At 41.5% G+C, this 21510-nt stretch overlaps 2 protein-coding genes across 3 annotated transcripts in view; one reads left to right on the forward strand and one right to left on the reverse strand.

Moving 5' to 3' along the window:
• Nucleotides 1-21510, reverse strand: part of LOC108025912 (uncharacterized protein DDB_G0284311) — a 97346-nt gene that overhangs the window by 2600 nt on the left and 73236 nt on the right. For both annotated transcript variants that reach the window (XM_050889512.1, XM_017096597.3), the window contains exons 3-4: nucleotides 20255-20449; nucleotides 9706-9826 (exon numbers count right to left, since the gene is read on the reverse strand). In XM_050889512.1, the coding sequence (XP_050745469.1) occupies nucleotides 9706-9826; nucleotides 20255-20384 (251 nt within the window). In that variant the 5' untranslated portion in view covers nucleotides 20385-20449. The remainder of the gene's footprint in view (nucleotides 1-9705; nucleotides 9827-20254; nucleotides 20450-21510) is intronic.
• Nucleotides 11037-12522, forward strand: LOC127011629 (ubiquitin-conjugating enzyme E2 D4-like). The gene is made up of 2 exons (XM_050889542.1): nucleotides 11037-11558; nucleotides 11945-12522. Exons 1-2 carry the CDS (start codon nucleotides 11298-11300, stop codon nucleotides 12377-12379), a joined length of 696 nt encoding a protein of 231 aa, XP_050745499.1. The 5' UTR covers nucleotides 11037-11297; the 3' UTR covers nucleotides 12380-12522.

Below are 21510 nucleotides of genomic sequence, written 5' to 3' on the forward strand. Positions count from 1 at the left end.
TATTGTGATTCTCTGCCCTCAGCGCAGGAGCAGGGGCCGGGTGGGACGCAAGTCTGCTGATTTGTGCAATTGTGCGGACAGAAGGAGGGCGAATTCGGGAGTTCAAAGGCGCGGGAAATGCGAATTGTCTATTAAGCCTAACAATTTCCGTTTCCTGTCGGCGAAAAAGAGCGAAAAAGAGCAAAACAAAAACAACAACAGCCGGGGAGAGAGGCGACGGGCGAATCGAACTGACAAGTGCCCATGAGTGTGCGAGTGCGAGTGTGAGTGCGTGTGTGACGCGAGAGTGTCTGTGTGTGTGTGTGTCTGACAGCTGTCAAGGTGTTGACAACGGAAATTGCGTAGGAAATTTCAAAAGTGCCTGACATTTTGGGGCACTTTTGAGTTCAGCCGCCACTCAACCCCGAGGAGCGGGCGCCAAACAGCGCCGCATTAGCCGTAGATTGGCAATCCAATGACGGAGGCAAATTAGCCAGGATGCAGCGGAAATGGGAATTGGCATCTGACTCAGACCGCAGATCCCCCAGGACTCGAGTCGTAAATAAGGGGAGTTTTTATTAAACGGCGGAGGCGGGGCGGCTGACAGCTTAATTAAGTCCCGGCCAAGCCGAACCAGAACCAAAAACCAAACCGAAGGACCCTCTGCGCCCGGGCAATAAAGGTAAATTGAAAAAATTAATGTAAATAAACAGGCGCAGACGCGGCGCCGGGTAATAAAAATAAACAAGGCAATGCACAAAACTCGAGGACCAAAACATAATTAAAGACAAGCAATGTGCGGCCCCTCTTCCGGGGGTATTTGTCTGGCCAGGAACAGGAGGACCCCCGGTCCTTTGGCCGGCGATCGTAAAATAAAAAGCAATTGTTATGCCCGGCCTGCGGTGGGCCAAGGAATGGCCCGCCAACCAAGAGGTCTAAGCCAGAAATTTGCGCAAAAAGCCCGCTGATTTAACACAAAATGAAACGGTTGGGGGGAAAAACCACAGATACGGGCCAGCATTTTTAATTTATTAACTGATTACCTATTTGAATCGAGCACAAATCAAATAAATACAAAGCGCAAAAAACAGGTGAACACACAGTAATTCATTTAAAATAAATTGAAACGTTATAATCAATTTAATGCCGCACAGCAAAGCGAATATTTAATGGCGCTTTAATGGAGCTAAGCAAAAACGGTGAAGAATGAATTACTGCCGGTTTGTCAGCCTTTCCCAGGCACTTCAACACTTTCGAGTCGACTGAGTATTTCGTTAAAAATTCACAATTAAGCAGTTTGCCTTTTTACGGGCTTTAAAGGTGTATTTTTATATTACCGCATTGGGTGCTAAAATTAAAATGATGAATTTTAGCGACGTGGCTCATCCTGCACAACTACATGCTAATTACAAAGGCACAAAGTCTAAGCTTATTTCAGGCAAAAGTTTAGGGCTTTAAGACGAGCATATGAACGTCTGCTCGACTGGGCAAATCCAGGCTGGATTAACAAAAATAGATATGTGTGAAAATTAAAGCCCCCCGAAGAAGGTTGCAGGCAAATTCAAAGCTAAGCCAAGACGTACAACAACTACAACATTTTTCACTCTGAATAAACAGACCAACAAATTTATTTTAAAGGTAAAACCAAGCAAATTCCGAAACCAATTAGAGTGTCCATAAAAAGGGGCGAGGAGAGGGCCTCGAGAAGCAGTGATGAGCTCGGCTTATCCTTTGTAAGCAAAAATGTTTGCCGTTTACTTAATATTTTACGAATTGTCCAGCTGAGAAGATGAAATATTTTATTCGCCTTGCTGCTATAAAATTTAAGAGAGAAGAATAAAAAAACACACACAACCAAAAGCATTTTCAAATAGTTTATTCTGAATTTCACGCTGGCGATTTTTGCCCAAAAAATGTCCATAAATATGTTATTGAAAATTTAATATAAATAAAATTGAAGCTAGAATATTCGAATTTATTAAATAAACATTTTGTTTTTACCCATATTAAATTCATATTCATATGAATATTTTAAAATAAAAATAATGTTTATGGCTTGGCAAAACTACTAAGCCCAAATCACGCGGTACGTATTAGCTTAATTTGCTTTTGATGCGAACTCTGTATTTGGGTCAATAAAATGTAAACAAAGTCCAAGCCAATTTGTCCTAGCTGGCAGCTTTAATATCTTTCGCCTAATCATATTAATAATCAATTAGTGCATTCAAAAATATTATTGAAAGCCAATTAGTGCAAATTGGTTTTCGGGGCAAAAAACAAAAATAAAAAGCTAATGGTGCCTGGCTAATAGTATTATGGAAATTGTACAGAAATTGCCTTGGAACGAGCCGTTCAGTTTCCTCCTCTACAAAGGACTTGGGCTGTTTTGCAGGACACAAAGACGACTGGCCACGAATTAGGGTCACCAGCAATGACCACAATGGATCAACTTCTGCCGGCCGGGCCAGCAAATTGTGGCCAAAAACATTATCATACACTCGCCGACAATTGGCCCCGCTTTCTTTTTTGCTTCTTCTCCCGCGCCGGAAAAGTCATTTTCTTGTCAAATATTTTGCCACTTCAAAGGACGACAACAGTCAACGACCACAACAACAACAGCAGCAGGAGCAGGAAGCACCGCATACAGGCACTTAAAAAAGTATTTGCACTCGCTTATATGAAAGGCAAACAAGAGCTGCGACGAGCCAAGGCAGCGCCGCTCCAGCTGCGCTAAAAATAATTGCTCGACAAAGTTGGCTCACAGCTGGATGGCCACACGAAGTCCGCTGCCACGCCCCCTCTGTCCTAAGGCCCGTCCTGCCGCCCCCATCTCCTGGTCTGCCAGCACTTTCCATTTGCCTACACCACCGATGCCGGAAACGAAAACGATGGCAGGCGACATTGCAATTTGGACTTGAATAAACACTGAGAAAAAAGCACAGCTAAGTTAACAGAAAAAAAGTTTTCTTTTGAACTTCCTAAAATTGGGTTCGATGGAGTTCAATTTTTGGTATTATTTAAACATAACTTTTATATCTATTCATAGGAATTATTTTTGATATTTTTAGACTTAAACAAAAAATGTAGACTAGGATAAACTACTAATTCTAAATATTCCTGGTAATTATATTAATATTTTTCAAGGAGAATCTCTTTTAAATATGTTACAAATTGGATAAAAAAAAATAATAAATATATCTATAACGTTTAAAAAATATATTAGAAAGTTGTGAAAAGTAATAAATAAATTATTATATATAATTAAAAACTAAATAAATAATTTGTTCAAAATAATAACTATCTGTAATATGATATTATAAAATATTTAACTATATATTATAATAATAATATTTAATATTTCTTTTTTAGAAAAACATTTTTTTTACTAATATATTCTTAAATTTGTTGGTTATTTTGTTTACATTTATATTACATATATATTTATATATATAACATAAATTGTTGACCGAATTTTTATCACAGTGCGCTATTTGAGCAACAGGCTGCGGCAGAGGAGTAGCTGGAGGCCAGGGACTTCTTGGACTTGGGCTCGGACTTAGTCTTGCTCTTGCTCCTGCTCCTGCTCCTGCTCCTGGCCTTGGCTTGGGTTGCGTCCTGGGCCTGGGCCCGGCCAGAGAGGAAGCACTTTGCGGCGCTTGAGTGAGTCGCCTCCGAAGGGAAATGCTAAGGGGATTCCGCTGGACGTTTGTTGTCGTTGCTGTGAGCCTTATCCATCTTCCCGGCTCCCCATGCCCAGCTCCTGGCAGCCCAACCACCCGCTTTCCAACCCGCCTTTCTTGCTTTTTAATGATGATTGAGCGGCGGCGGCCGCAGCTCGGAAAACCTTGTTGCATACTTAGTCGATGCAAAAGCTGATTTGCCACAGCAGCGGGGGGGCGGGGGTTTTGCCACAGATTTCGGGGGCGTGGCAGGCCGGGGGAGGGCGGATTACTGTGACAGTTTCGCATCGCTGGCCACCGCGAGGCAAAAGCTTTGTGCAAATAAAGCTGTCGGCATGTAGATTAGACTTTCCCCATTTCGACCAAACAGTTGATATGGAAAGAAAGTGTCGGAGGTGCAGCGGTGATTATGGCCCTTTGGCATTCGCCAGCCGATTAAAAATGGAAAATATGCCACAAAGGCGAGGGGAAAATGTGGCTGACTATGATGAAAGTGCAGTGCAAAGCCAGCTAAGCTCTATCTCAACTAAGAGTAGTATCATATTATCTGTTGATAAACTGGTTTCAGTCCTTATAAATATATTTTTAGCCCCACTTGGGGCCATTATGTGCTTGGCAAGCCAGTGTCCTTGCCATGGCAACTCGTCTAAATAGCTCGCTCAATGGGAATTTTTGCATTTAACCATTTCATTTGGCCTCCTTCAGATGCCTAGCCTTGTCCTGGAATCTTCAGTTGGCCCACCTTTGGCCAACCAGCCCGCTTTTTAGCCGCTTTTTGCTCGGCAGCTGGCAGCAGGCAGCAGGCAGCTGGCTGCTGGCATCTGGCCGCCATTAAGTGCATAATTCAATTTGTAAAGCCGCCGACTTTGAGTGCCCCTAAAAGTATGCAAAGCAGCCGCAGACGGACAAACAGAAATCCGCAAAACTCGGCTCTGAGGAGAGGCCGCCTGCATAGATCAACGGGCTCAAAAAAGGGGATATGGTGTATACAGAGGGCTTGTGTATACAAGGGGGCCTGTAATGAAAATAAAGTAGCAGCTTTAACGCATTTTTATGGCCCTTATTCCGCTGTCAACCGTATGCAGTCGTCGGCGGAGGTAAACGAAAGCAGAATGTGCTTCTGAGGAGTGGAGCGAGGTTTTTCGGTGGGAGGTTTGCCAAATGAGGACGAACAAGGCACCTGCTCTATGCAAATGAGGGGCAGGCATAAGGGGCGCCGGGAATCGTAAAATCCGTCAATTCGCAGACTCATTGTCTTCAATTTACAGGGTCTGGCAATCAAGAGGTTTTCCTTTTTTAGCTGGAGCCCATTGTAGCAGACTCGTATGGGTCGCATAAAATAAATTGTACATACATGTATATATATGTATAAAATATTTATATTTGTATTTAAACTATTGAGCTATTTGCTGTAAATTAGTTAGCACAATTAGTTATAGAAAGCATTTCTAATGCCTTGAAATAATTCTTATATATTATTATAAAAATATTTATTAAACTTAGTCATTTAAGAATTTGCAAGTTTTAGTTGGTTAATAACTTTATTAAAGGCATTTCTTAAGAATTATAATAGTATTTTGAATGCTTTTTAAACTAATATATTAATATTTACTATTGGTAGGCTTCACTTCCACTATTTAAACAAAAACTTAAAGCAAGCATTTGTGGCTTTTGCTGATATGATAAAAGCAATTCAGTTAAATCAAAGTACTATTTAAATTACAAACCCGAAATTAAATAAATGATTCGTTTGAAGTGAACTATGGTATTAATTGATTTCTTTATTTGATTATTTAATAATTTTAATTGTGGCTGTTGATTCCGGCAAATAGGTAATCAAATAAAATTTAATTCTGCCTCTGAGCTCTGACTCACACCCCAAAAAGATTATTTACTTGAATCAACAAATCAAATTAACTTATTAAAATATTTAGTAAATAATATACAACATTTTCATATTTTATTTAATCACCTTCCATTTCAAAATAATAAGTAATATCTCTCAATAAAATTAGTCCTTCGTGCACAAAATGGCCAAAACAATTTGGTTCAACATCTTATCGGAATGTCCAGCCTGGACTTTGGCATTTGAGCAGCAGATATCGATCCTTGGGGTGCTCACACTTTTCTTTTCCGCTCTTTTGTTCTACGAGGAGGGGGTGGAAAATCTGGGGGCGCGGGTGGGCAAGGAAAAGTCCGTCCCCGGCTAGTTGGCATTTTCCTCGGCCGCTTTGTTTGCTCGCGTCTGCCGGCAAATTTATGCGGTCCAGGCTAATCCTCGTGGGGATTTGGGCTTAAAACGTTTTATTGTTGCCCCACGTAGGCGCAGACGGTGGGCGTGGCCGGCGGCGTCTGGGGGCGGTTGGGGGCGTGGCACACACGGCTGTCGACTGCAGATTTCCCAGTTGCCTTGTAAATTTATCGCATTAAAAAAGTGTGAATTTTCAACAACGTCGTTGTATCTTTGTCCCTGCCCGCTGAACATCCTGCTCCATCTTCGCCTTTTTAATTTCTTTCTGTTTTCCTCGCGAGGAGTTTGCCACCCCCTTCCACGCCCACTTCACCTCACAGCCGCCGCTTGACACTGTCATTATGTAAATTAAATTGTGGCGAATTATTGTTTTTACTCTTATTTTCGGTTTGGCCCATCTTCGTTTGTGTTTCCCTTTGTTTTTCGGTTATTTTTCTGCTCTCGGCCCCATCTTTTCCGTAATTTATGTATATGTTTATTTATTTCCCCTCCACTTTCATCTGCTGCCTGTCGCCGCCTTTGTTGTTCGAGTGTATAATTCATAATTTGCGGTTTTCCCCCACTCATATCGCTGACAAAGCAATAAAAGTTTTCCCAGCAAGTTAACAAATCACCAAGGAGGCTGGTCCAGGGGCGTGGCACCTGCTGGAGGAGAGGGGTCTTGGAAATCAGAGGCGGTGGAGGTGGAGGTCAGGGATATCTAGACTTAATCAGGGAAGCACAATGCGACGGGGAGTCATTAGAATTGGCTAATAACTGGTATTATTTAATGTTGCATCTAAGATTGCCAGGAGGTTGGTCCATCGAGTCGGATGGTTCTTCAACTAAGCGGGGAAAAAATATTTCCAACTTTTAGAAAACTTTCTAGACATTTTTTATTACTCCCACTATACCAATCTAAACTTATTGAATAGTTTGTTCCCAGTGACAACCTAAATAAACAGGTTGAAAGCTTAAAGAATTTGACGAAGTTATGAATAAACTATATCAAGTTAAGAGTACAATTTTCTCAATAACTCAAAAATCAACCTAAATTTAGAAGGCCTCAAAAGATTTTATTAAGTCATGACAACTTAAAATAAAAAGGGTATAGCTCTTAGTGGCATTTACATATGTATTAAATAATCTTTAGATTGCCAAGATTTTCTCAAATAAATCCAGTTAGTTAGTCAAAAATCAGGCGAGTGTCGAATGGCATCAACTGATGCAAACAATTATGCAATTACTTGCTTGCAATGGCTGAGCCTCTTCGACTTCTCCACTGTCCAAAGGAACCATAACTCCCTGCCAGTCATTCGTCATGCTGCCATATTTACCGATGTGCTTATGGATTCAGCTTAGTGCCAGAACTAGGAACTGCTGCTGCCGAGCCAACTGATGGGAACTGATGGAAACTGCCATCGATCCGTTTCAATTAGCAGCAACAGTTTAAGTAAACTTCCCTGCTCCGCCGGCGGCTTAGTGTCTCCTGTCAGCCAGCTGCCTTCGTCTTCGCTTTCGCCTTCGTCCTGCCTCCTGACCACCCATCAACCGCCTGACTGTTAATTAAGGACCGGAGTTAAGGACAGGACACACACATGCAGATGTTTGGCCAGGGGAAAACAGGACTCGAATACTCAGAGAGGGAAATTTAATTGGCTACTTGATAGTAGTTCATTGAACAAGATACACGATGGATGCCTATTCAGCAGGGAATTTTTTGAAATTTTTAAAAAATTATTAACAAGTCAATCGTAAGAAACATTGCCTTACACAAACCATTCCGCAGTTTTTTTGAATTCTTCGCCTTTTTCTAAATTTAAATAATTAAATTACTGCGATTTACAAATTTCTCCCTGTGATCCTAGTAGTGGGAAATATACCAATAGAAAAAAAAACCAAGCCCAAAAAATCGGGAAACAAAACAGGAGAGCAAGAGGGCCATAAAAACAAAACAACAAATGAAAAATCGTAAAATAATAAAACTCGGATTTAATTTAATTTTATTTTTGGCCCAAGAATGCTTAAGTACTAGGGGGTGGCAGAAGAGGGGGCCAGCATAAAGAACAAAAACGAATCGTATCATAATAAACGGCTTTTGTCAGGTCAAAGGACCGGTGGAACATCAAAAAAAAAGCAAGAGGACCACTCAGGAGGTCCTTGAAAGAAACGCGTTTCGCCGAGGATTCGGCACGTGATTGATGTGCGCTTATTGTGGCATCCATAATGGGTCAGCCAAGGATATTGGACAGATTTGCTGCTACCTCAGAAAGATATAAAGAGGGTATATAGGGCTACACATAGGCTTGAAGTCATTCAAATTGCACTAAAACAGGTTGTACGCAAGTCAAATCCTAGATTAGTACACCAAACAGGAAAAGAACCAAAAAACCGAGACATTTTGGAAACTACAAGATGAATGGGCTGCAAAATAAGAAAGAGAGGGCATCAAACGCACCGAAAGAGAGGGCATTAGAAAGCCAGGGGGAGAAGGGCTTTCTTTTTTGTTCTTCGACTCGCTTTGTTTGCTTTGCCGACTCGTGTTTGCCCTCGCCTGGCCACACCACAAATAGGACATCAAGGACACTTAAGGACATGTCGCAGACACTTGGACACACATAGGGCCCCCTTCCCCCGCCCAAAAGCTGCCCAACCTGGCCAAGCAAATCATAAAAATCAAAGGAGGCAAACAAACGGCATAAAAAACGGCAAGAAAAACTGGAAAGAATTAACAACGCGTCAAATCAGGGCCAGCTTAGAGAACAGTTAAATGGAGCCCCCGGCCAGCCCCCCATTTATGATGGACTTTTATTGCCAGCGTTTATGTTTTCCATCCCTTTGACTCCGCCTCCGCCTCCGCCTGCCCATGTTTTCCGTGGGGACATGAAATTATTTTGCATGTCGCGCGCCATAAAAACTCAACGGCTAGCAAATTTCAGGATAAACCCTCCAAGTCGCCCAGTCGTAATGTCCAGGCTCAAAGACGTGGGCAGAGGCTATAAGTTTGCCCATAAAAGCAAAAGCCAACTCAGAGCCATCTGTAACCGAAATAAGGAGATTTGCCAGCCAAGTTGCCGGAGTCTAGGTACCAGAGGCGATCGTTTTGAGGGGCAATTCAGCTGGGCTTTGGATTGGAGAGTAAATTGGGGATAACTTCTTATATGATACTTAAATTCGATTTATGAACGTTTTCAAAAGAGTTTTCTTAAGAAGAGTTTTAAAAATTGCCACTTTTTTTAGTTATCATAAAAAATATGTTGCATAACAGGGCGGATACTTTATCTTGACTATGGAAGTCCAAGATATTGCTTTGATTCTTTTAAATTCTATTTGTGATATCAACACTTTTGAATCGCATTTTGAAATAAAGCATTTGATATATTTAATTTCATCTTTGATTTTTTTATAATACCAAAAGATATTGTCAAAGGTTTTTATAAATTTTGTACAACATGGCGGATACTTAATCGTGAAAATAAAGTATACCGCATGGTTTTTATAAAAAATGTTTTTTAAATTCATACCTTTTTAAAGATATTTTTAACATGTAATATATACAATGGCCCCTTGTTTTTTATTTTCGAATATTATTTTGCCAAGCCACAGATCAAAAATAAAACGTTGTACAACATTGCGGATACTTGATTATGGAAATAAATTGTACCGCAGGTTTTTTATAACTTTTAGCTGTGATGTCTATGCTTTTTATAGAGATTTTTGAATGTGAAATATCTAAAATAGCCCCCCATTTCAGGAGACGGTTTTTAATATTTTTAAAATATTAATTTTGTGTTGTACAACAGGGCGTATACTTACTCATGATCATGGTTGTGCTTGTAGGAGTCGCGGTAGCGCGCGCGCAGATTGTGCCTGTTGTCGCCGCTGTCGTTGCTGTGGCGACTGTGCGAAAGTGCAGCTGGCAGGAGCAGGGCCATTTCTGAAAGAAAATAGAGGGGAAAATGCAGCGTTATTTTGGGGAAATCTTTAGACAGTCGCGGGAAATCAATTTCCACGCGCGGAATCCCAGAGCTCAAGGCTTCTGTGTGAGTTTCGCAACGCACGCATAGCCGCCATAATTCAATCGCTACGCACACCTTTGCACGAGCACACACGAACACACACACTCACACTCACAGGAGCGGAAGTGTGCGTGCTGGAGCGCCTGGGGGTATGCTGTAGTATGTTTTCCGTCCCCGCCTCCGCGGCACTTCTGTTGTTTGCCTGTGGGTTGCTCTTTCCTTTGCCCGATTCTTTTTCCAGCAGCGCGGAATCAAAACATGCCATTAACAGGCGACCAAATAAAAAAGCCAGGCAAACAGCATGAGCTGGATACACGCTCCTCCCCGTCCCGCCCCTCATTCGACCGCAGATTGCACAGAAATGCGAACCGCGCTGCCATTCCATTCCCTTCTGTCACGAAGCCAGCGACAACACGTCGGGCACCGCCAGCAGCAACACCATCGCCATCGCCATCGCCATCGCCTTCACCCAAATCCAACAGCAACACCTTGGATGAACCGACGTGCCGCGGGTGCCGAGCGATGCCACATGCCACATACACTCAAGAAAATCGGAAGTCAGTATGTTTAAGACATACTAAAATGCAAGTCAGCAAGTTAACACATATATGATCTTTTGATTCATAATTTAAGAATACTTTTTAAATGCAAATTCAAATATTTATAAAATTGCACATGTTTAAAAGATTTTAGGTATTTAAATAGTTAGTTTCAGATGGTTTAATGATAAAACAGGAGAATTCTTACCCAACACATTCGAAATCTATGAAAGGCAATACAAACGCGAATTCTTGAGTCCAAAGTAGCCATTATTCTTTGAACCTGAACTTACTTCTTAGTTGCTAATGAATAATGTTTAAAGAGTAAGTTTTGGAGGGCTGATTGATTAAACAGAATACATTTTTTATAAATCCCTTTGGAGGCCAGATTTTCGCACCGTGTCCTGCTCTTAATGCTGCTCTTTGATTCGCCACTGTGTTTACCCGATATCATTTACGTGTGCGATTTGTTTACTGTTTGCGCAGCGACTGTGGAGCACCCAGCTCAAAGGTCCTCCGCCGCATCGAGAAAAGGGGTGCTGGCGAATCCGGAGAATGAAGAATCCATTGCTTTGCCTGTCAGGGACGGATGACGGCGAGGGTTGAGAGGGATGAGTGCCCATTCAGTTCAGTTTCAGTCGTTGTAATGAATGTTAGGAACTTGTAAATCCTGTATTCCAAATTATTGTATTCGTAACGGCAAAAGCCCAGATAAATCGCCTTTTGCATGTGATTGAACCGCTGGCGGCCACTAGCGACCACCGAAAGGACTACCATCGACTGCGGAGCAGCCGGAGAAGCAGGGCAGGAGCTCTACAAAAAAGCAAAGAGACTCTGGGAAGAGCTCACCATGGACGAAGAGCCACCTTATGTGGACATGGGCGATCGCGGCGATGGCTTCCAGCTGACCGGAAACGGAAACAGCCACTGGCTGGCGACGCGCGACAGGATCCGGGATCGTCTGCGGGAGCAGGAGCGCAACCGGGAGCGGGCCAGGGAGCAGGCCAGGGAGTGGGAGAGGATCAGGCCGCCGGACGAGCAATCCGGACGCCTGGCTGCCGCGGCCAAGAACGCCATTCCGGCGGTCCTACGTCTGGTCAAGGAACTTCAGGTATATTGTTGGAAAGAATTGTATATATTTTTGGTGGAGTTGAATCAATCAGGGCGGACATATCTAGCCTGTTTTGGGATGGTTGTATTTTTTCTATATGTAGCCAGAAATTCAAATTTCGAATGACAGCACTGGTTACCATTTTTAAAGCTACTTTTATTTTTTGATAGGGAAATAATCGTTACCCTTTTTTTAACGAGCTAAGCAACTTTACAGCAATGCTCACTAAAAGTATGCTAAGGCTTGTAAAAAAGTGTTAGAGTGAAAGTGAAAAAAACAACTATTTTCGAAAGTAATTATTAGGGCAAATTCGATAGCTCCTAATTAAAAATGCCAGATTTATCAGTACCTTTACTGTAACCCACTCATGTTTGCCCTACACCCAGGTGATGGAGACCGATCCGCCGGAGAACACGTGGGCGCGGCCCAAGTCGATGAGCAACCTGCTCAGGTGGCGGGCCAAGATCCGGGGACCCGAGGGCAGTCCCTACGAGGGCGGGATCTTCGAGCTGTCCATGAGCTTCCCGGAGGCCTATCCCTTCGAGGCGCCCATCGTGCGCTTCACCACGCCCCTCTACCACTGCAACGTGAACGCGCTGGGCTACATCTGCGTGGACATCCTGGACGAGCAGCAGTGCTGGTCGCCAGGACTGACGGTGGACAAGCTGCTGCTCTCGCTGTCGGCGCTGCTCAACGACGCCGATCCGCTGACCGCCTACAATGCCGAGGCCGCCGGGCAGTTCCTGCAGGATCGCGAGCGGTACGACCGCATCGCCCGCTCCTGGACCGAGCGGCATGCCATGGACTTGCCCTGGGATTGAGTGGCTCCCGGCCTCGGAGTCCATCGATGGGTCGAGCGTGGTGCTGGGATAGTTTTGGACAAGTTTTCGAGTGTGATGCAGATTGAATTTCGCAATAAACACGATGGTGTGTCCTTTGTACAACACACAATTTTGCCGTTGAAAAAAGTCCTCGAAGGAGTAGGGCTGCCATTTCAGGGCTGGTCCATATGCGTTGCATAATTTTAGGCGCCGCAACTTATGCAAATTTAACGAGCCAAGTGCTAAGCGCTTTGGGTGGTGGGAGGGCGGCAAGCGGAAGGGGAATGGAAATTTGCATAATCAAATGCCATATTGTTGCCCTTCGTTTCCCCCAACACCCAACACCCTCTCAAGGTCCATCCGCTCAGACTTCGCCCTGGGCATATTCACTTCCAGGGAAACTTTGCGAGCTGACTTGCCGCTTAAAATTGGAAAAGTTGAGGGTTTCAGCCGAGAGTTTCTCAGCTCGACAGCAGGTGCTGCTGCATTTGATCAGATCAATAGTTATACCGAGCAGGGCGAAAATCAGTTTCAGTCCATTACTGCTGCATAAATGTATGCCCCAAAATATGTTGCGAAAAACAGAACAGAAGCAGAAGAACTCTTTTCTTATCAAGTTGATATCGAAAATGTATATTAAGGCTACAAATATCAAATTTCAGGTCAAACACAGACCACACTAAAACTAACCTTTTTCATAATCTTTCACAAATTAAGCTGAAGCAAAACTATCAACTCTTGTTCATAAAAAGTTTAAAAAACTGTCCAGAATAAAAGCAAACATTTTTGTAGGTCGTAGAAGTCCTTGAATTTTTAAAATTCACATAAGTATGCAACAATATATTTAAGGCTGAGAAGTACACTGCTCTTATTTAGACAGACGGCTATCCTTCATTCACTGCATACTTTTAGGCACCTATAATTATATTTGAAAGTGATTTCAAAACCTTGGTGATTTGCAATCAAAATGTGTTCCTTAATAGTATTTAATATTGTACATACTTAATGCTTTAATGCTTACTGATGGGTAGGGTATTTTTTGGGTCCTGCGACTGATTGGCTCCGCCCAAAACTGTCGCGGAGGCACTTCATCGTTCAACTCGGACGATTACCGACTCGACGGCCAGGCAGCCGAGATGACATTCACACTCCCAGAAGCCAGTTAATTGGAATTTAGCACATGGCAACTGTGGGTGAGTGTGTGAACGTGTGCGAGTGTGAGTAAGTGAGTGTGTGAGTGCGGCAGTGGGTGTGCGGGTGCGGGTGAGTGTTAAGCAATTATTTTTATAACGTTAATGAGCACAGCGCATTATTTTGGAATGGGATTTGGGGAAGGGGGCTTTGGGTCTCGGGCTTGGAGCTCTGGGGCTCTGGGGCTTCCGAAGGCCACAGTGAGGGCCAAAGGTACGGGCACGTGTGGCAAATGTCGCACGACAAAACCGGGGAAAAAATCCAAGCAGCCAACCGAAAATTCCCGAAAATGGTGTGCAACTTGAGCCCGAGTTTGTGAATTATGTAGATGGCAATTACCGCAGAGTTTGTTTTTTTCTAGAGAGCGTGAGAGAGGGTGAGGTGGGTAGTGATCTTGCATATTTTATGCTTTCGGGAAAGCCCTCCTGATTCACATCACCATTTCAGCCGCGATGGCTCCTTAACTTTTGTCTTTGCCCTGCCGCCATTTGCCTGCCTTTACCTTTAACCTGTTTGTCTTCCGGGCCACGCCCCTGCGCCTTTGTTTACCTTAATTATTGCCCATGTGCGTGTATCCCCTCACCTTGCCACCCAGGAAGCACAGCACACACACAATGGCACACGCGGAGCAGCTTGTTTGTTAGCAATTAAGTTGGAATTAGAAAAATTTTAATAGCATACTTAAGGGCGCCGTTTCCGTTGTCTGTGAAGCGGCTGCAAATTGAATTTGCCGTGGCTAACGTTACCTACTTATCAGGTATGTAGCTAGGCAGTGGAGGTGCTCATAGGGTCGTTAGAAAGACGGCCAGGTGAATATGCCCTAATAGAATAAAAATCGCATTTTTGACAAAAATTGAAATCCCATTGGAATCCCAAAATGGGTAAAACAAATACATCCTTAAGGTGATGCAGAACGATAGGATATTAAGCCAGATTGGAAATCAAGCCAGCTTTCCAAAACAGTCGGTCTTTTGGCTGTACTCCTTGATTTGGGAGAACTACGATTAAAAAACCACAAGAAAATCTGTTTTTTGGACTAAAATCTGAAATTTAAAAAATGTGATGTACCCCCTTACAAAAATTGAAAAAATGGGTCAAAAAATAAATTTTCCTTTAAGTGATGCAGATCGATAGCAAATTAAGCCAGCTTTCCAAAACAGTCGGTCTTTTGCCTGTACTCCTTGATTTGGGTGAACTACGATTAAAAAACTGGAAAAATGTCTCTTTTTTTGACTAAAATCTGAAATCCAAAAAATTGTGATATACCCCCTTACAAAAATTGAAAAAATGGGTCAAAAAATAAATTTTCTTTTAAGTGATGCAGATCGATAGCAAATTAAGCCAGCTTTCCAAAACAGTCGGCCTTTTGGCTGTACTCCTTGATTTGGGAGAACTACGTTTAAAAAATCACAAGAAAATCTGTTTTTTTTTTTACTAAAACCTGAAATCCAAAAAATTGTTATATACAAAAATTGAGAAAATGGGTCAAAAAATAAATTTTCCTTTAAGTGATGCAGATCGATAGCAAATTAAGCCAGCTTTCCAAAACAGTCGGTCTTTTGGCTGTACTCCTTGATTTGGGTGAACTACGATTAAAAAACTGGAAAAATGTCTCTTTTTTTGACTAAAATCTGAAATCCAAAAAATTGTGATATACCCCCTTACAAAAATTGAGAAAATGGGTCAAAAAATAAATTTTCTTTTAAGTGATGCAGATCGATAGCAAATTAAGCCAGCTTTCCAAAACAGTCGGCCTTTTGGCTGTACTCCTTGATTTGGGAGAACTACGTTTAAAAAATCACAAGAAAATCTGTTTTTTTGACTAAAATCTGAAATTTAAAAAATGTGATACACCCCCTTACAAAAATTGAGAAAATGGGTCAAAAAATAAATTTTCCTTTAAGTGATGCAGATCGATAGCAAATTAAGCCAGCTTTCCAAAACAGTCGGTCTTTTGGCTGTACTCCTTGATTTGGGTGAACTACGATTAAAAAACTGGAAAAATGTCTCTTTTTTTGACTAAAATCTGAAATCCAAAAAATTGTGATATACCCCCTTACAAAAATTGAGAAAATGGGTCAAAAAATAAATTTTCTTTTAAGTGATGCAGATCGATAGCAAATTAAGCCAGCTTTCCAAAACAGTCGGCCTTTTGGCTGTACTCCTTGATTTGGGAGAACTACGTTTAAAAAATCACAAGAAAATCTGTTTTTTTGACTAAAATCTGAAATTTAAAAAATGTGATACACCCCCTTACAAAAATTGAGAAAATGGGTCAAAAAATAAATTTTCCTTTAAGTGATGCAGATCGATAGCAAATTAAGCCAGCTTTCCAAAACAGTCGGTCTTTTGGCTGTACTCCTTGATTTGGGTGAACTATTATTAAAAAACTGGAAAAATGTCTCTTTTTTTGACTAAAATCTGAAATCCAAAAAATTGTGATATACCCCCTTACAAAAATTGAGAAAATGGGTCAAAAAATAAATTTTCTTTTAAGTGATGCAGATCGATAGCAAATTAAGCCAGCTTTCCAAAACAGTCGGCCTTTTGGCTGTACTCCTTGATTTGGGAGAACTACGTTTAAAAAATCACAAGAAAATCTGTTTTTTTGACTAAAATCTGAAATTTAAAAAATGTGATACACCCCCTTACAAAAATTGAGAAAATGGGTCAAAAAATAAATTTTCCTTTAAGTGATGCAGATCGATAGCAAATTAAGCCAGCTTTCCAAAACAGTCGGTCTTTTGGCTGTACTCCTTGATTTGGGTGAACTATTATTAAAAAACTGGAAAAATGTCTCTTTTTTTGACTAAAATCTGAAATCCAAAAAATTGTGATATACCCCCTTACAAAAATTGAGAAAATGGGTCAAAAAATAAATTTTCTTTTAAGTGATGCAGATCGATAGCAAATTAAGCCAGCTTTCCAAAACAGTCGGCCTTTTGGCTGTACTCCTTGATTTGGGAGAACTACGTTTAAAAAATCACAAGAAAATCTGTTTTTTTGACTAAAATCTGAAATCCAAAAAATTGTTATATACAAAAATTGAGAAAATGGGTCAAAAAATAAATTTTCCTTTAAGTGATGCAGATCGATAGCAAATTATTCAGTAAAAAATCAGTAAAAAGGAATAATTTTTGTATAAGATCTGTATTATAATTTTTGTTTTGGATTTAATTGTTTCAACATGTCTTTCAGCTGGTCATCTTGACGTAGCCTAATTTCAAGTGGAGACTAAAAACCAGTTCTGAGTTGACTTAAAAACAGGGATTTAAGCCCTGTAATTGCGGGGGAAACAGAAGACGCCTGTGCGGCCCAATGTGTTTGCCTCCGTATCCGTATCCGTATCTGCGTATCTGCGTCTGTCCGCTAGTCCTGCGGCGACGGTCCGTCGGCTATTTGCAGTGCAAACACAACCGCACTTCCGCCCACACACGGGGCGAGGGCGTGGCCGGCGGGGAGGGGAAGTGCTAAAAACAATAAACAGCTTAAGCGCATTATGAGCGTTAAACACACACATGCTGGGGCGGAAGGAGGGCCACGCCCACAGCCGGACAGACACGAGCACACACAAGAAGCCGCCTTAATTAACGCTTCCTCCCAGAAAAGCCGGAAGCCCAGGAGCCGAGGACACCGCAAATGTATCTGTATCTGTGTGCCGGGATACACATAATTGCGGACCAATTATGAAACAGGTGGAATGCGCTGGCAGGGCTATCTTGTCGGCTCCGATTTGGGCCGTTCCGCAGCTACAACGCCCGTTAGCGGGGATTCGTGCCTTGTTTCGCATAAGCCTTGTCTTGTCAGGTCAATTTTATGTTAGGCTCATGCAAAAACATTATGAATTTGCGCCAGCAAACCGATTTCTAAATCGGAATTTTAATTGACCCCTCCTTCATTGAAATTCCCCAAAAACTACTCGATTATACATTTGTTTTATAATCATTTTCATTTCATTGGAAACAACTAATATTAGCATTCAATTGCGACTAAAAACTTCCGATTGCACAGAGTATTTTTAATAAATTCCCCCAATTAATTCGCCATTCTCGCGCGTCCTTTTCTAATTATAATTTTAATTAAATATGTAATTATATGGAAGCGATTTTGGCCTTAAAACAACATCGAATTTAATGAACAGCTCAGTTTCCGAAATTCGGTTGCCGCCATTTCGATGGGGGAATGTAATTTGCGATAATAATTTTGTCCAGTTTTTATTTGCATTTATATATGTGTATATAATAATAGGATAAATAACTTGTAGCTACATTTTATGTCCCTGAGATATGTGTTTTTATCTAGGGGATATAAAATGCGACTGCAGTTTTGTTTTACTTTGTTAATGCTATAACATTTTTATAAAATATTTTCTATTCATAAATTCATAGTAAGAAAGGCAAAATATATATTGACCACCTAATAATCTATTTATATCAAATTCCATAAAGTAAAGTAAAGTATAAAATATACTCCTGTAAAGTGTAGGTATTTAGAGGATGAAGTACAGAATCTTTGATTTATAATTTAGTACTTTAAAAAAGTAAACTCTTAATATAAAAATGTCAATTGTAAAACATATTACAATCAAGAAATATAAAAATAAAGTATGAATAGTATGTAATCTTTAGTTCCTGATAGTTCTAAATTATCGAAGAATATATTCTCGTTTTACGGTATAAAAACCACTTTTATTCTGATTCTCTCAACTCCTCAAATGAAATTTGCTCCCAGGTCTTGCGAATAGCCGACCTTATAAGGTATATATAAAGTGGATGTTGCTGTGCAGATTTCCCCCGCCAGCGTCTAACAATGTTGCTCCAATCTCGCTCCAATTAATTACACCTTTTTCACCTGCTTCCGCCGCCAATCAGACGCATTCACCCATGCTGGCAGCTCCATTCTTCTGCTTCTGCATGCGGTTAAATAATATTTTAATGGCAGCAATCAAAGTTTTAATTAAACGCTTAAAGAGTTGTGCGGCACACACATGTGCCGGGCACAGGAAAAAAGCGGGCCAACCAGAAGGCGAAACTAAATCCAAACATGGGGGGGAGGCAATGTGGGTGGCAGAGTGGGTGGCCAAGTGGGTGGCAGAGTGGGTGGCCAAGTGGGCGGCGGCGGGCGAGTGGGAGGGCACGTCCAAGGCTAATGGAGCGCAGGCGACCCAAAACATAAACAAAAACTTTCGCAGCGATATTTTAATAGTTTTCCCACCGCCCACCGCCCCCCAGCTCCCGATCCCCCTTTGTCTGTGTGTTTTTAAGCCGGCGGTGACACTTAGCCAAATATAATATGGCTTTTATGTCAGCCACTTGCAGAAAATTGCTTTGGACCGCGGGGCGAGGGGGAGTTGGAACTATGGCATTTTTTGCCGCCTGTTTTCCCAATCCGCCTGCCACTTTCCCCGCCCTTTCTCCTGCAGATGCTGCTGCAGCTTTCTTTCACGTACTCTGGCTTTCTTGTTTGGAGTTTGGCAGATCCGTTTTTGCTTTGGCTTTTGGCAGAGCAAATACACAGGGAGAAATAGCCCAGAAATTTAGATTTAATTTTATATAAATAAAAACAAAAATGGAAAGGGTTCGCAGAGAAATTTGGTGTTATTACTGATTTATTTGTTATTTTAATAGATTTAAAGAATATGCAAATATTTTACAGACTTTTCCGAGCCATTTTAAAAAGTACTTTTATTTTTTAAGAACTAATCATGTTTTCTACGAATTTAAAATATAATAAATATTTTTTTAGTTAGTTTTTCCAATATAAATTTGTTTTCTAGCCACTTTAAAACCGAGACATGTCCGTGTCCGGCTTAATAAAATTAGTAGTTCAGCCCGAAGCACTTTTAGGCCATGAAAATATGCACTAAACTGGGTTTACGACACGGAATTGATGGCCACCGTGTTTCCCCCGTGCGAATGCAAAAGGCAATTTGAAAGGGTTTCAACTTTCCGCAGACAACGCCAACCGCCCGCAAAGGCAGCGCAAAAACAATGGCTGCGGATGAAGTGCATCGGAGGTCTTTGATGCCGCTGTCAGTCTACTTAGTCTGGTTTAGGTGCAAAGCGAAAGCTTTTTGCCCCACGTCGAGTCGGGACAAAAGATGTCCTGCAACTCCTGCAGCAGGCGGGGGTCAGGGGTGGCGGCATGATCAAATCAGCGTGTTTATGACGTCTAAAGGTGGGGGGGGGGGGGGAGTGGCGGAGCTTGGCTTAATTTCATTTTGGCCACAATGTTGCAGCCCATGTAAGTGGCAACTTGGAAAGGAAAATATTAAGTTGGTTGTGAAAAAATGTAGATAGTCAAGAGAACTAGGGAAATATATACTTTACAAGCGGAAGCCTTAGAAATACCATACTATAATAACTATATTTCAAGTTTTTTAATAGCCAGGAACGTTTAAAATATTGTTTCCTTGCAGTTTATTTATTATTTGATCATATGTTTAAAGAATTTAGAGAACTATATTTTTTGTTAATCATTCTTTCATATAGATAAATACTATAAAGAACTATAGGTACATATCATTTTCACTAACCAGTTGCCTTGACGTACTTTCTTTTATAGTAGTAACTCATAATATACATTTTTTGCTTAATTTTCATTGGGTCAAAGGGAGTTTTCAAGTAATAATCGAGTAGTTCTGATGAAGATAACTCTGATTCTTTGTCAAGGACTGCTACTCACCGTGCAGAATCTTCTTGTCGTGGTGTCCGTGGCAGCGGTATCCCTGGCAGCTGCGCTTCTGCTGCAAGGTGGGGCAGTGCTTGCCTCCGTTTTGGGCCGCCTGCAGGACCTGGCGGTTCCGCGTCATCATCCCAGTGCCGCAGCTCTTGTCACACTCGCTCCAGGCGCCCCAGTCGCCCACCTGGCAGTCCAAAACTGAAATATGAATAAAAGAGATGGTTAGAATCAGTTTTTGGGTTCTTTAAAAAAGTTGTGCATGGCAAAATTCCAAATATAGGAATAATCTGGCAGCTAAATATATATTTAATATATATATTCAAATATATTTAACTGTAAATATATAAATTTTAAATTATAAGAACTATTGTAGGTACCTAAGAGGATTTTATGTATGATAAATGTCTTATCAAATACCTAACTCATTCAAAATATTTATATATTAAATTATGCATTTTAAATTATATTTTTTGAATACTAAATTATTTATATTTAGTTTTATTATGAAATTTTTATTTGTATATGCCTATACATAGTTTCATTAATTAAGTTTTTATTCTATAAATGTTTAGTTAAAAACCACAGTACCCCTCTTTGTTTTTGGACTGCGGCTTGTGGAAATCTCCAAAAGGAAACAATCAAAGTATTGCTAAAAACATTCCTAGTTCTATTAAGATGACAATAAAATGATAAAATAACATTGGAGCCCTAAAATAAAATGCGTTCAATGAGCACACCTCCTGTATAACACCAAAGATTCGCCCAAGAATGCAGGCGAAACCAGAGCCTACAATGGACAAGGACGCTGGCAAATTGCATTTGACATGCCCGCCACTAAACGCCCTCGCCGGTCACGCTCAAGTTTTTTAATTAAAAACGCTGCAGCAGGGGAAATTAATTAAAATCCATACGCCTTGATTGCGCTTCTCGCTGCCCAAAGCCCTGGCTTTGTGCCGCCCGCACCGCCCCCGGCTGGCTGTTGTTAGTGTTAATCAAAGCCCCGGGTCCCAGTCCTATTTTCACTTCCATTTCCACTCCTGGTCCGAGTCCGAGTGCGAGTGCGAGTGCCAGTCCGTGTCCCAATCCCCGATCCCTGGCCCACTGGGTCGCCGGCGAGGCGCTAATGAAGCCACAAAAAGCTTTCCACAAACGGATTGAAATTCGCCTCGGCTGCTTGCTCAGCTGTTGCAGGGGCGAAAAAGTAGTTATGGTAATAATTCAGGTCAGCTTAAGATCCATTTCGAACACTCTCCCAGCCA

Source organism: Drosophila biarmipes, chromosome X (genome assembly GCF_025231255.1).
Source record: "Drosophila biarmipes strain raj3 chromosome X, RU_DBia_V1.1, whole genome shotgun sequence".
In the NCBI taxonomy this organism is placed as follows: Eukaryota; Metazoa; Arthropoda; class Insecta; order Diptera; family Drosophilidae; genus Drosophila; species Drosophila biarmipes.

Bases quoted from the DNA above. Each gene is read 5' to 3' on its own strand.
- LOC127011629 (XM_050889542.1), top strand. From the start codon at position 11,298: ATGGACGAAGAGCCACCTTATGTGGACATGGGCGATCGCGGCGATGGC. The intron at 11,559-11,944 runs GTATATTGTTGG...CCCTACACCCAG, and splicing joins GTCTGGTCAAGGAACTTCAG to GTGATGGAGACCGATCCGCC.